The sequence below is a fragment of the Chrysemys picta genome, chromosome 9, assembly GCF_011386835.1.
Source record: "Chrysemys picta bellii isolate R12L10 chromosome 9, ASM1138683v2, whole genome shotgun sequence".
NCBI lineage: Eukaryota > Metazoa > Chordata > Testudines > Emydidae > Chrysemys > Chrysemys picta.
Window position 1 is genome coordinate 90,657,155 of NC_088799.1, and position 15,507 is coordinate 90,672,661.

The 15,507-nt window shown below is 42.4% G+C and overlaps 1 protein-coding gene across 11 annotated transcripts in view; it reads right to left on the reverse strand.

Moving 5' to 3' along the window:
• Positions 1–15,507, reverse strand: part of GRIA3 (glutamate ionotropic receptor AMPA type subunit 3) — a 211,544-nt gene that overhangs the window by 46,274 nt on the left and 149,763 nt on the right. For all 11 annotated transcript variants that reach the window (XR_010590293.1, XR_010590292.1, XR_010590289.1 and 8 more), the window contains one exon: positions 10,918–11,116. Coding sequence is in view for 5 of the 11 variants with exons in the window: in XM_065556647.1 (XP_065412719.1) it covers positions 10,918–11,116 (199 nt within the window). In the remaining 6 variants the exon portion in view is untranslated. The remainder of the gene's footprint in view (positions 1–10,917; positions 11,117–15,507) is intronic.

The following is a 15,507-nucleotide window of genomic DNA, read 5'->3' on the forward strand; positions in this document are numbered from 1 at the left end:
CTCATAGCTCCCCCTTGAAGTCCCATTTTCCAAATGAGTAAACTAAAGTACAGAGAGGTTAAGTTACTTACTGAAGGTCGCATGGGAAAACATGGCAGAACTAGCTAAACTTTATGTTAGCGTAGAAGATACATGCCACAGCTTTTATCTACATGCCAGCACTTTGATTACCTATATTGAGGAGGGTCACTACATGATCATCTTGTTTTTATTACATCCTGGTTTAAAACTCCTGGTGAAATGAAAGTTAGTCACATCCTCCCCCGCCAAAGAAATATGCACCATGTGCTGCTCCCTCACTAATCCCAGCTCTTCATTCTACCAAGTTCCAAATGTCTGAGGCAAGGCTCTGTTGTGTGTACTGAATTTATTTGTACATTGCTGGGATATACTAATTTTTCATCCCATAGGTATATAAAATAAAAGTTTGGCTGTTGGGCTCTAATATTTAGAGCCCAAGATACCTCTGGGTATCTTCCTATCACCCAGTGAAGGCAGTGAGTTTGTGATGAGAGTCATTCTGCCTCATTCTTGTCACACTGGTTTGAAGTTTGACTCCCCTGAAGTCATTGGAGTGACACTCTCAGGTATAAACGGGTGTCACTGAGAACCAGGGCCTTTAAATCTGTGGCTTCCTGTTTTTCTTTTGGGACCTTTGTAACTCAGTTCAGACCCACCCTAGAGGAGGTTGTGAGGAAAGATTCTCTGCTGCTGATCACTCCTGCAGGGTGGGAAAGAGAAACACCTGAACCCCTTATATACACCTCTACCTCGATATAACGCTGTCCTTGGGCGCCAAAAAATCTTACCGCGTTATAGGTGAAACCGTGTTATATTGAATTTGCTTTGATCCACCGGAGTGCGCAGCCCCGCCCCGCCCCCGAGCACTGCTTTACCGCGTTCTGTCTGAATTCGTGTTATATCGGGTCGTGTTATATCGAGGTAGAGGTATATTCCCATCCTTGCTCAGAACAGGACCAGCGGCAAAGAGGGGCCTTGGTGGGTGTCAGGTCGGGTGGAAGCCCAAATGTCAGGACTAAATATATAGGGAGGGGCAGAAAATGTTTGCAAAAATCATGAATCAGTCACTAATCCAAAATTTCCTTCAGACATCTGTAACTTTTTGCAAATTTTCCCCTGACAATTGTACTGCCCTCACCATAAAAGAAGCTTCCCATTACTAGTCTCTCTTCAGTATTTTATTCACACCAGTCCAGATCATTTTGAAAAGATGTGTGGGCAGGAAATAGATAATATGCTGTAGTTTCTTTTTAAAAAAGACAAATCTTATTTTTTCAAGTGAGCTGAATTCATATAAAGAGACAAACAAATCACCATTCAAGCTGTAACTAGCCTACACTTCATTGGTATGTCAATAACCATCTGAGTAATAGATTGTAAATCAAGTTTTAAAGAATTTCCTTTCCTTGCACAATATTGAACACCAGGATAAGCCTGTATTCATCTCCCCGCACTTTATTGCTGACATCCACTCATCCGCATTGCAATATTGAACTCAAAATTAAAATGAATCCTTTTACCAACAGACAGGCTGGTGTTTCAAACTTCTTTATGTTTCACTAGCAGAGCCAGTCCTAGGCGTATTCACATTCAATGGAAAAGTAAATTCTGGAAATTTAGAAGAGATGATGCCCTGGGTATCCTACTCTGAAAAGATCTCATGTCATGCTAACCTCTTACATTTAGCCTGTGGCTAAAGTTAGTCCTGCCCATTCATTTTGGGCACATCCACAACTCCCCAGGGTTCCTTTGGAGTAGAACCAATGTAGTTTTGTTATGCAAAGGGAGACTGGATAAGTGGGGGAGTCCATAGCTGTGTCAGAGCAGGGCTATGCAGAAGCAGGCACCAGAAGAGATGATGGTGGGCTCCTGTCTGCCCTCCTTTGGGGGAGTGGCACAAAAGGACCTGTGGAGATTACTTCAGCTTTTGAGGAATCTTCTGGGTATCTTCCTATCACCCAGCTCAGCTATTCAGGCCATGCTCTGGATTTGGCCCTTGATGAATTTCCATGGCACAACATTTGTCAGCACGATATCTGAACACTGTTAGGCCTGACAAGTTTTCCGCTCCAGTCAGACTAGGCCAATATCCAGGCAATGATGGAGCAATCCCAGTGCATCGCATGAGACGATGTTTCATATTCACATCATTCAAGTTTCTAAACCTTCATGTATTTGCTAATTATGCAAAAGTAAAACTAGCAGCGTGGTGGGTAATTTGTCAGCACCCATGTACTTTAAATGAATCCCTCTCAAAACACCGTTGTGTGGCACAGCAGGATTATATAAAGTAGTACGGTAACTTGAGAAACTAGGTGTCCCCACTGTCTTGAGCAATATCATTATCATATTGCTGGTCTCCAAAAACTAGAACATTCAAACAGCAAGTGATTTCTTCCTGGGGAACTCATGGCTTTGCTTCAGCCGTATATCCACAGCTATATCTGATACGCTGTTATTTCACCTCCATATATTATGCCTGACCTGATAAAATAAGTCACCTACACAAAGCTGTTGGCAACTAAATGACTATTTAAATATGTAAGTTCACATTATTAAATTATAGCTACACGTATGTGCATTGAAAAGCCCAATTATAATCACAAACCGAGTGGATAGAAGCATGCATGCTGTATAGTTTATGGTAATGTGAATACTTATGCAAACACTTGCTACTAAGACCTAATCAGTATAAGCTTTGGTTAGAAATCTTGCTAGTCTGCCTTCCTTATTAACTGGCCCATTCTTATTAACCCTAGGCTTCAGACGAATGACATCTGTCCCAGGAGTGGATAATGAATGGCCTGCTAATTTTAATTTCCATAAGGAGGCATTTTCCTTCTCAATCCAACATGTAAAGACAACAGCACATTTAATTAGAGCACTTCAAAGAAAACCATTGCTCTGTAGGTATGTAACACTAGCTTTGCTTCACTCTTTAAAAATGCTTGTTAGTGTTTGCGCAGAAAGGGAAATCGGACAAAAGAAGCAGATTGTTAGAGAAAATAACTACTATCAGGCCATTCATTATGCACTCACTGGAAAGACTGCTATTTCTGTGCATAGACATATGCATTTATAAATATTTGTATATGCACACACACACATATATACATGCACACTCTGCATGTTTTTATATCGTGTGTATATATGCTGTTTTCCATATTTTATTTATTAAAAACACTTAAAATTCATACTGTGCTAGTCTGTTTTAAACAAATATTGAATCTATACAAATATTGTATACAGATAGACCATGAAATGTGGAGTTAACAGTTATTAGTAACATTGAATAAATAATGACCAGTTGCAGTTATTAATGTTGACCTAAACATTTCCCATCAAACCTTGTGTAAGGAATAAATAAAACAACAACCTTGATTCACCAGACTATTTAAGGGAGGTTTAAGTCAGTGCTCTGCCTGATTGCTCGCTTTCTACATCAAATCTGAAAGATCTATTTATCTCATATTTTGGAAGCTATCTGTTTTCTGTGATATTCCATTCGCTAGAGACTATACGTGTAATCACACTTCAATATTTTTGTCAGGCATTTGTTATGATCACTTTGTGCTTGATGCCAAAACACAGAAACCTTTTCCTTATCCTAGTTTTATCCAAAGGCAAGAGCAAAGTATTTGTATGAATGCTGTTCTCCGAACAAGCCCTATATCTTCACAAGCAAACTGTATTTTGAAATTAGAAATCAAACAGAGTTTAGCTACAAATGAAGTCCATTGGGTTCAAAAGCAGTTCCCCATGGTATTTTTAGCAGGCTGTATTACTGATCTCAGAAACACTAGGTTATAGTTTGATTGGATTAAATGCATAAATCTTGCATGGGAAGTATTGGTTTTCATTCGACACTCTCTGTTTACTAAATCACTTTCTGACACAATTTATTTCAGTGATCAGCACTCTTTGTCTTCATGCAGTATTACAGCAGGAAAACATAACCGCCTGTAACATGATTGCTAAATTATAACTGGTGTAACGTAATTGTTAGCACATGCTACTGCTTCAGAACATATTCTGGTTGTTTCCTCTACCAACGACAATTTCTTCCTCTGTAGGCACAGGAAGATATTGGGCCAGGTCCTGGGTTGCAGTTAGGGCAGGATTAGGTCTGAAAGGTGACTGAGAGCTGGTTCAAATTGCCCCAGGAGGTGTAGAATGCACCATAACTGAAAGCCTCCTTTGTGCCCCCCATCTTCATTGGTGCTGGGATTGGGCAAGTCCTTCAGTCATTGTTTGCTCTCATGTTTATGAGAGCTTCTGGTTTCATGAACGAAACTAAGAGAGAAGAGGAAGAGGTATCACTCTGTGGCATCCTTAAAACGGCTTTCTGGGTACTATAAATTGGATGCTGTGTTACATTGGCCTTTGGTTGGCCTAGAAGGTTAGTACAGAAAGGCTTCATTTCTGAGCCTGGTTTTGCATACTAGGACTCTGCAGTATCTGTAGTTTTCTGTGGAAATTGCTGCAAGGGAGGTCCAAGTGCTCAGTCCAGCCACAAAACCATGTAAGATAGGAAAATTTTCAGGCAAAATATTAGTTAGAAAGGAATGGGTTGTCGAGACGCGATGGGCTATAGTAAAGACATGATGGGCACACACGCTGACATTAAGAAGGGACACCGTCCTAAAGTGTACATGAAGACATAAGATGAAAAAACAGGACCAGTAAAAATTTGGGGTTGGAAGATGAAAACTAGCCTGTGACGCAGGGCCGGCTCTGGCTTTTTTGCCGCCCCAGGCAAAAAAGCCTCCCGCCGCCCCCCCCCAGCATGGCAGGGGAGGGCGCTGAGCCCGGCCTCGGGCCGCTCTCCCCGACCGGCCAGAGCACCAGGGGAGAGGGAGGCGAGCCCGCCGCGGCTCCACTGGCGGCCGGAGCCCCGGGAGGAGGGCGGAGAGCCTGGGCGGGGCTCCACTCTCCCCAGCGGCCAGAGCGCCGGGGGGAGGGCAGCGAGGCCGGCCGGGGCTCCGCTCTTCCCGGCGGCCAGAGCGCCAGGGGGAGGGCGGAGTGCCCGGCCGGGGCTCCGCTCTCCCCGGCGGCCTCCCCAGCGGCCAGAACCCCGCGGGGAGGGCGGCGAGCCTACTACGGCTCTGCTCTCCCCGGCGGCTGGAGTCGGAGCGCCATGCCGCGCCGCCCCCCTCCAGGTGCCACCCCAAGCACAAGCTTGGTGGGCTGGTGCCTGGAGCCGGCCCTGCTGTGACGTGAGACAAAAGGGCTTCACTGCAGCAGGACCAGAAAAAAACACAGCGAATAAGACAAGGCCTAATGTGGGAGGCAGATTATCCCACATCGGCTACGGTGGGGTTCTTACACCTTCCTCTGAAGCATCTGGTGCTGGCCACTGTCGGAGACAGGATAGGTTTCAGAGTAGCAGCCATGTTAGTCTGTATCCACAAAAAGAACAGGAGTACTTGTGGCACCTTAGAGACTAACACGCATTGTTTCATGTTCTCTGTGTATATATATCTTCCTACTGTATTTTCCACTGCATGCATCCGATGAAGTGGACTGTAGCCCACGAAAGCTTATGCTCAAATAAATGTGTTAGTCTCTAAGGTGCCACAAGGACTCCTGTTCTTTTTGCAGAGACAGGATAGTGGCTGATCCAGCCTGCCAGATCCTATGTTTGCTAATAACACTGTTTGCTGTAATAGCGCCCTATACTTGCCCAGTTTAGATTGCAGACGCTTTGCTTTAAAGTCATAATCATTTGCTTGAAACCCACAAAAGTGAGATGTGTCAGAGCTAAGGCTGCAAATCCGCCACCGTGTACCCAGTTGTGTCCATGCATTGCAGCTCAGACGGTATGAACTCACTCCCTGTTCTTCAGTCCCCTGCATTTCACCTATGGATTTCATCCTTAACTGTGAGGTTCCTGACTTTTGCCAATACGAATCATTCTTTTCTTTTAAAACAAAAATAACATTCAAGGTATTTCAGGTTTAAGTGAAGAGGTGTTGGCTGGTCTGTTTGACTTCCAAAGGCCTTGAGGCTCGCACTCTTCCCAGCCAAGATACAGCACAGGCAGTCGCAATGACAAATGTCAGCCTCCCTGTACGACAGCTAACAAATATCCAGGACCAATGGTAGGAGCGAGGGGGCAGCTCAGCCACCATGTCCACTTGATCCTTGGCTCGTCAGCCGAAGCATCTAACAAAGCTGACAATTAGTGTCATTTGTGATAGGCAATTAGGAACAGGATGCAGAGCAGCAAGTCATTTCACATAGGGCAACAAATAGCCATCAGATGGTAACACTTCTTTTTCTTCACTAGTTTCCTTGATTGGATTCAAACCAGTGGTCTGGAAATGAAACATTCTGTGGCCCACTACCAATCCTTTGAGCCAGCCAGTTCCCTCCCAAACGTTACTTTAACATAGTTTTAGCGGTCTGATTATGAGATGCCTTCAGTTTCTCTATAAAAAGGAGGAAACGCAAGATGACAAGATCATTCTAAATGTCCCATACAGCAGTATGTTCTTCTGTAAAGCACCACATTGCACGAAAGCAGTGACGCCTTTATGCCATTTCAAATATTTTCAATAAAATCTAACTAGTCAGCCTATCAACAACTTATTAAACGATACATGTTGTTTTGCAGAACCCTATTGCTAAGCCCCTTAATGCTGTCACATGTGATCAATGAAAAGGAGCCATCCGAATTCAAGAGCAAGTTACACTTGTAAATGTCTAGAAATGTGTACTTCCTCTTCTACTGAAGTTTCAATACGGCCCCATTTACAGGAGAATTACTAATTGGTTGTAAAGGTCATCTCTTTGGAATATATGCATATTGGAATTCTGAAACCAATTAGAATGGGATATTAGACATTTTTAGTGCTGAATGTAGATTAATTACACCATATTGATTTGACGTGCTGGTCATATTTATTGAAACTTTAATTGAATGGATTAGAAATTGTTGGTTCTAACATATAAAACCCATAAAGGAAGGAAGTTACATTTCTGAAATTGCTTTCCAGGTTAGCAGTTTTTTCTAGAGAAAGATAGAAACATTTTTGAGTCTTTAATGTGAGTCTTTATGTTAATAAATCTCCAAGGAGAGATTTTCCTTTCATTTTCCCTTACAATAGGAATGAAGGCCCTTTGAGATCATGATGGGAATTGATGAAATCCATTGATTGCCATTTAAATGATGCCTTCATAAGCTAATTGTTGCAAAATTGTAAAACGTTTCTGATCAGAAATAAGCAACTATCATCAAAAACACACATTTCCTTTGGTTGTCAGATATTCTGCGGTAATGAATATCCTTAAACAGCAGCTCACCAATTAGTTAAGATGGTAAATATGGCCTGCTGTGATAACTTTCAAATAAATGTCAGATTGACAGCATTCAGCAGGCTTATTTGAAAAAAGGGATGTTACAGTTCACTTTGATCTACAACCGTCGATGGTGTCTAGCTGGAAGGCATTGCAATGGGTGGGGAAATAGTCAACGATATAGAATAGGTCCCTGGCTGGAACCTGCCCAGAGCGGAAGGGGATGAAAGTTGTTACCATCTGTTCATGTGGAATGAGTCGTTGGCCTCAGTCCAGTTCCTACTGCATAAATGTCCATGTTACAAAAAACACCAACATAAGTAATACTCACTGGAAACCTTGCCAACCGTCTCAGCAAAGAGGCCAAGGACTGAATGGGCTGTGGACACAGCTCACCCTTAAAGGCAGCTAAGATATTGGGCAGATGAAACTTCCATTAGAGAGAAAAATACCAGGCTTCCCCCCCCCCCCCCGCCCAGTACTGCTCATCTGGCTCCATTCACCAGCCAGTAAAGTCTACTTTGAGAGGAGTGTTTGGAGAAATGTTTAGCTTTGTGTCTTAGAAAAGAGAACTACCCATCACATGCACGTTTCTGTCATGGGTCTTAAGCCTATTTCCTTCCTGGTCCAATGCTGCGAAGTCTGTTACCCTCCCCCTCTCTCTATGCATGCATCTACAGTGGGAATTGTTAGCACTTTCCCCACTCCTGGCTATCACCGGTGCAGCTCTGCTGGTGGTTACAAAAGGGGAAGCACTAATGTGGCGAGGGCGAGATAGGGCACAGGCACTTTTGCCATTGTAACCTGTGGCCAGCTTACACTCCTGCTTCCTCTGTCACTCCCAGCAGTGCTGACAAAAATGCTGTAATGTCCTAGTGTAGACAAAGCCCAAAGCACAGAGTGAATATAATCTATGAAGCAGGCATTCGGAAACTGCAAACTTCTTGAAGAGTTATTCTGAGTTTTAAGCCAACATTATTATTAAGTTAGGGAGCTAACAGAGATCGTATAATGAAATATTTATTAAAGGTGTGTGTTCACATAAAGACATACTCTTTTTCTCCTTCTCAAATCAATGGAAGAAGACTGGGTACAATCAGTTCCATGCTCCAGCATGACACACAAATTGGTTATTCTCTGGAAGTTAATAATACAACTGAAATAATGCAGAGCTCTCCAGGAAAGTAAAATGTAGACAAGCATTGGTTAATGCCACTCACAGTGCATACAAAGGACTGAGCGGGCCCAGTTTCTGTGCCACCAGTTCCCCCTTTTGTCCTCCTTGTTAGCATAAAGCAGAATTTCGTGCTTGCTGCCCCTGTTGCCGGTGCTCTGCTCTCCTCCCTCCCCATTTTTTTCTTCATGCCTTGACACAGAGCCGGCAGCTCTTTATAGCTCATCCTCATTTAGAACCCTGCTTTCCCCTAGCTTGAGGAGAGTGTCAGAGAACATCCCAAGACTCTTATGAGCACAATAAAGTATTCATACTTTTACTACACTTTGTATCCTTTCAAAAAAAACCCCCACTTGCTCCTTTGATCTTGCTCTGACATGTAACCCCACGTTACATCAGACTATTAAGAAAATAAAGAACTCTCCCTAACAATTCCTTTTTCTATATTCATGGGTGCAAGCTATTCAGATGCAGAATTTTCCTGTAGGAAAAGTGAGGTGCCTGTAAATAGCATCAAAGATTTCTAATACTAGGCCGGCTTTTCTGCCAGAAACATAAACACTTTTTCTCTCTATACAGATGGTGTCTATATGTGTATATGGTGAAAGGTTTGTACAAAATGTTACACACTCAGGTCACCATTAAAATGGTCAGCATTTATCAATAGTGGTAGAGGAGTCAACACTGTAATGTTTTAATGCATGAAATAGGGTGCAACGGTAGTATCTGATACCATCAGTGGTAAATCGAAATATTTTAAATGGAACTATTGTGTGTATATATATAATATTTATGTTTTGGGGTGTGTGTGTGTATGTTTGTACACATACACACATGTGGAGGATAGCCAGAGAATAAACTGCAGAGCATGTAATTCATAGATTCATAGATTCATAGATTCTAGGACTGGAAGGGACCTCGAGAGGTCATCGAGTCCAGTCCCCTGCCCGCATGGCAGGACCAAATACTGTCTAGACCATCCCTGATAGACATTTATCTAACCTACTCTTAAATATCTCCAGAGACGGAGATTCCACAACCTCCCTAGGCAATTTAATACATGCCTCTTTGAAAGCTTTACCTACTCTCTGATCACTGATACATTCCAACCCTCTGAGCAGCTTCAAGCAGCCATCAGTTTTTAATAAACCTACAAGAGAAAGGTTCTTCTCCTGTTTCCCTCAAACTGCTATCTGCCCAATATGGGCAATACTCAGTTTTGCACCATTGAAAGCTTTTCTACATATAAAAACGTCACAGCCTTAATGTCTGATCTTTCTAGGCACTGCAGAGCCATTTGGCCTGGAAAGTCCAGAAGGGGCTTTAAAGTCATAACTTTTTTAAACATACAAAATCTGGTTTACAGGCGTTTGAGGTTTTTTTGGCTTCCACTGAGCCCGTGCTATTCAGCTCATGGCCAGGAAGGCACCTCCCATTTCTTTCAACAATTGATTCCTGGCCACCTGGGATTCCTGCCAAATACCTGATGTCTGACACTGACCTTAAAATGGAGGAGCTCCTCAAGCTAATTGTTACCAACACAACAATACAGCCATTATTCTCCACTCAATTATTAGCATATGCCACTCATACAGCACATGCGGTCTGATCCTCTGACCTTACTCTGGTGAGATTGCAGGAGTAGGGGTTTGGCCCTCAGCCCCTTAACCTGGAAAAATGATCCAATCTCCCAAATTCTTCTGGTCATGGACAGCAGTGAATATAGTGATTAAATGGTAGGCTGCTAATGCAGATATGTACTTTTGGAGCCAGAGCCTGGGCTGATTTACATCAGTGGAAGATCTTGCCCTGGGTTTCCAGTTTTAATAGATATTTACCCGTGAAAAATCCTGAAAATTATTTTTCACCACATCCAATCTCCAGCCCCAGTCCACAAACATAAGCACTGTTTTATTAAATGGGGGGGGGAGCAGATTTCTGTACAATACTGAATATTTCCAGCATGCAATTTATCGTATAAAAATGCAAAAGCATGCTTCCCATCCCGCTGTTTAATTATGGCAAAGACAGGCCAAAATTGGAAGTTCTAATGATTATTTATTGACTGCTGGCAATGTGACACACTCAAAGTCACTGCTCCAAGGGTCTTATTTTAAATGTTATGTTGGCCATTATATTGCTGCACCGCGTGCTCAGCTTCTGAAACTGGGTAGCCAAAACTCTTCTTGGAATATTGGATTTTTGGAGGGGAGCTGCCTCTCTACTCAAATTGCCCCAGATACCTAACCCTGCTGCTCTAAGCTTCTGATACTACATACTGATGTCAGTGGAACTACTAACAGAAGCAAAGTTCAGCCTATGCAGAAGTGCTTGCAGACTCAGGGTCTTGATTATGAGGCATTTATTATTTAGGAAAATTGTGATACAGGTTTAACAAAGCTGCCATAAGCCAGACTACTTACTCTAAAAAATTCTTTGGTTGAGCCTGAATCCAAGGTTCCATAGGCTATTTCAGTTTGCTTCGCCAGATCCTCTGCACTTTCTATGGGAGAGACCATCCTTTCCACAGTAAGGAAGGCAGCAAGATTGGCAGTGTAAGAAGAGATGATGATGAGTGTGAAGAACCACCAGACTCCTCCGACAATTCGTCCTGAGAGAGACCTATGGTAAAACAGACAGGGTCAAAATTGTTAATCCATTCTGTGTTTGTCTTCTAGAAGGGAAGCAACATCCTAAACTGGGCCTGTAAGGTTTGCATGCACAACCCTTTTGGTGTACAAAAATCCATATTTGCAGATTTTTCTTGTGCACATAAAACGGATGATCATAAGCCAACTCCGGACATTCTTACCCAGGGATTACTTAGGAGAAGTTTCACTGATTGAGTGAAAACTGAATACAGAGCCCAAGAGTTGTCTCTAAGGCCCTGATCCTGCCAAGACTTAAACAGGATTTCAATGGGATGACTTAATTTTACGCACTGTTAGTACAGACATAAGTCTTGGCAGATCTGAGACTAAGTGCATGCGTTCCTACATATCTGTGCAAGTGGGGACATGTACAAATTGTATAGACACAGATCAAAGCACTTTCTTGAAATTTTGGCCTTAAATTAATTTTTAATGAGGCCAGAAGTTGACAGAGAAAAATTTCAGCAATAAAGCCGAGGATGATACAACTAATGCTTGAAGACTCTATTTGTGCACTTCTTGCTTGGTCCTTGCAAAACCTAGTTATGAGTTTTGTCCCGAGAAAGGAATGAGTAAGGTGATGTGCAGGGTGTTTCAAAAGTTAATTGGATGTGTAGTGTGTAATTATTGTGTAAAATACGCAGGTGTAACATGGTATAAATAAGGTAATTTGTAATTTATTTATAAGGAGAAATTGATGCAGTTATTACTGCCCGGCATATCCTGGGTATGCATTTTAAAAGAACCAGAACCTGAAGCAGGCACTTCAGTTCCAGAAGTCAGACACTGAAAGTAGATGAAGGAAGGCATCTATGGGGATTGGAGGGGCCAGGAATAGGTCAACAGTAGTTGACCAATGGAAGCAGAAGATTGGTGAACACAGGAACCCTCCCACTCCCGCACCTCCCTACTCATTCTGCAGAAGATCAATGATAGGTAGTGGGTAGAAAAGTCCCATCCAATGCTCTAGGCTAGCTGATTACATGCAAGACTTGGAGATAAATAAACTCCCCACTGAGGCCTGCACAAGGGGAGTTACTCTAAGGGAGCAGTATGAGGTCTGCTCATGCCATGGGACAATGGTAATTAAGGGAGTCTGAATCCTACCCATTAGAATGAGGAAACATTCTGGTATATTTTATGTTAATTAAAATGTGCATGTCTAAAACCCACTGTTCCAAACGATGCATGTTACTATTTAATAATTTGGGTCTGCCACGTTCCCATCTCAGCCCACACCACCAAAGCAGCACAGGAGTGAGGTGAAAAATCTAATCACTGCCTGTTTTTTCCCTTAGCTTTTTTAAAAATGCAAAAGAAAAAAAAATTGTAAAATAAAAGGCCAGTTCTCAGTTGGTATAAAAGAGTGTAGGGATCTTAACTGAGCATAAGGGCCTAAATGCTTGTCTAGGACCCAATCCTGTACTCCTTCTTCAAGCAAAACCCCAATTTTAGGGCATAGTCACACAAAGTACTGAGCACTCTAGTGCCAGTCTAGCAATGCACTTAAGCATGTGAGTAGTTTCACTGAAGTCAATTAGACTATGTGCATACTTAAAGGTCAGCACCTGCTGATCAATGACACTGTGATCAGTAACACTGCAGAAGATTGGTACAAAATTATCTATTCAACTCCTTGTTCTAGTTCTCGCTGATTTCAGTGGAAGCAGAATCAGGTCCCAAATATATTAAAGTCCATGACCTTCATTCTGTAGCCCAAAATTTACATCACAAATTCACTAGAAATGATTGAAAAACAGAGCCCTATTTGGGACACTTGCAGTATATTTTACTTTTGGAACAGTGCACTCACCACACATTGAGGAATTAGCCATTGATATGTTTGTTTGACTAATAATGCACCAGTACAGGGTTTTGTGGCTAAATGCCTGTTGTCAAACCTGTATCTCTTCTGCTCTGAAAATGATCCTCGGTTTTATGTGGAATAGAGGAAACGAGGAACTTTACATGCACTGGCAACCATAATTCTGGCATTTCCTAACTTTTGAGTTCTTGACTTCGCAAACTTAATAATGTTCTTTTTTTTTTTGGTCTGTTATTTATGTGTACAGAAATGTTCTACCAAACATTTACAGCTAAGGGTTCTTTCCTCTCAGTATTATAAACAAGGAAAAGTGTCTATTTTGAATAGAAGAGGGGTGGGGGGAAAGAATCAAAACCAAGCCCCCCCTACAACCTAAAGTTTTCATATTTTTTAAAAGCATGACATATAAAAATCCCTAAGAATATTTATTTTTATGATTTGGACCCTACCATATATAATTAATTTTATACCTGTAATTGCTAATGATTATTTACATGGTGTATCCAAGAAAAAGTGTCAGTAGACACCAATCTTTTGCAGTGATAAAGAAATAGACAATTTCAGCAGTAGGGTTTATAGCAGACAGACCATTCTTGCCCTTGATGCAGAGAAAATGAGAAATTCTGATTATTGGGTTCCTTCAAGGCCCTCTGTGCCACCCCCAGGCAGTGGGTACAAGTTCACCTACCAACAGATAGAGATGAGAAAAAGGCAATATTTTTGTGCTATAGCCCTACCCCATACCTCATAAAGCGGGGGTTGGCTGGCATTGCCCACTGAGGGGATTCGTGAGTAATAAAAATTCTATTCAGTTCTAAGAAAACCCAACATCAAAATACACATCCATAAAAATACTGCCAAAACAACAGAAGCAGAGTTGGAAATTTGGGTTGGGTTAGAGGGACATGGAGAAATCACACTAACAGGTATGAAGTTGCGATTATCCAGTATATCTCTAGCCCAGGGAATATCAACAGCAAATCCCACTGCAAGAAGAGCCGTGGGCTGGTATCCAAAGATACTGCGAAACTGATGGATTATAGCTCCCCTCACTCATCTGCTGAAGTCAATATCTGCAGAGGCCACTTCATCAAGTCTGTAATGATGTGAAAGAGTATGTAAGGCTGTTCAGGCAGCCACATTGCTCAGCTCTAGAAGGGAAGTATTGCCTCTTTGCCCATGAGGAAGAGATGGCTTTCAAGGCCTGAGCTATGACAGAAACCTTCAGTGTTTTGGACAGCATAAGCTTTCTTAATGCAGTCTCACGCTCAATAAGACACACAAAGCACAGAGGTTGTCAAGCTTTCCTTGGGGCCTCCCAAAAGGATAAATAGGTGACTTGACTTTCTAAATTTCAGTTCTCCTGTAGAGTCCATAAGAAAAGCTCTTTGCAGTAAGTTCATGAGGAGTCTTTTTTTTCTCCTCTCAGGCACCCACACAGAATTAGGAGAGGTGGGGAACAGACTTGATCACTACCTCGTTCTGATAACACGAGCAGTGAAAAAGCTTGAAGCTCCAGCCCCCGTCTGCCCAAACAGAAGCTCACTAAAAAGGCAGCTTTAGAGATTAGTTACATCTGTGTCAAGCCAATGTAATGGAGCAGTCTGAGGAATTTGTCTAAGATGTACCTCGGAGAAATAAAGCGAGTGCCTGTTAGCAATAGGATGATATCCTATGTGGCTAAGGGAGGGCAGAGCTTTGAGTTCAGATTACAAGCTGCCAAAATAAAAATAAAAAAAGCTCAGCACATCCACCAAGGAAGCCCCAGGGTTGAGCACTACCCAAAAGGAAGTTGGGACTTGTCAGAACCAGGTTAAGAAGAACCAACCTGGGCCCTTTGACAAGAAAGTACAACAAATCCAACATGAGCCTGCTGCAGGAGATGTTACTGATATTTCTCTAGTGACTCCAGGTTTGGGCTACCAGTGAGAAAGGCAAGCAATACAGGAACAGTGAAACCACAGAGCCATAGGATGCTATAATAATTTATACAGCTCTGTACACACCCAGAAAGGTAAGCGGTTCTTGTCCTAAAGTGCTTATAATGATAAAAAACAAGACAAACAGACACAAGATAAAATACCTGATGACAGTTCCAGGGCTGGAGAATCTGGGCATTGAGATAGTGATGAGATGAAGGGAGGAGAGATTGCTCAAAGAGATGGGATTTCCTGAGGGATGTGAAGTGCAAGAGATGATTCTTGGAGGATGAGGAACAGGTTAGTTCTCCAGTTCTCTGATCTAATTCTGTTAAATCTGGAATGAGCTTCTGTTCACTCCAACAGCTGAGCTCATTTCAGAAAAAGCTGGATGAAACCATAGAGCTGTTTCCTCCAGAGAGCATGCAGAGAAAAATTAAACACCCACCACTCTGAAGCAACCTACATTAAAGTAGCTACACGTGGTGATTTGGACGGGTTGGAAAAAAAATCTCTGTGGAAAGTAAAGATGGAAAGCCAGTGTCTAGCCCAGCCAGCCAAAGAGCTAGAATGCAACTGGGCAGGGACTGCCAGCCTCTTTTGTCGGGAAAATAACAT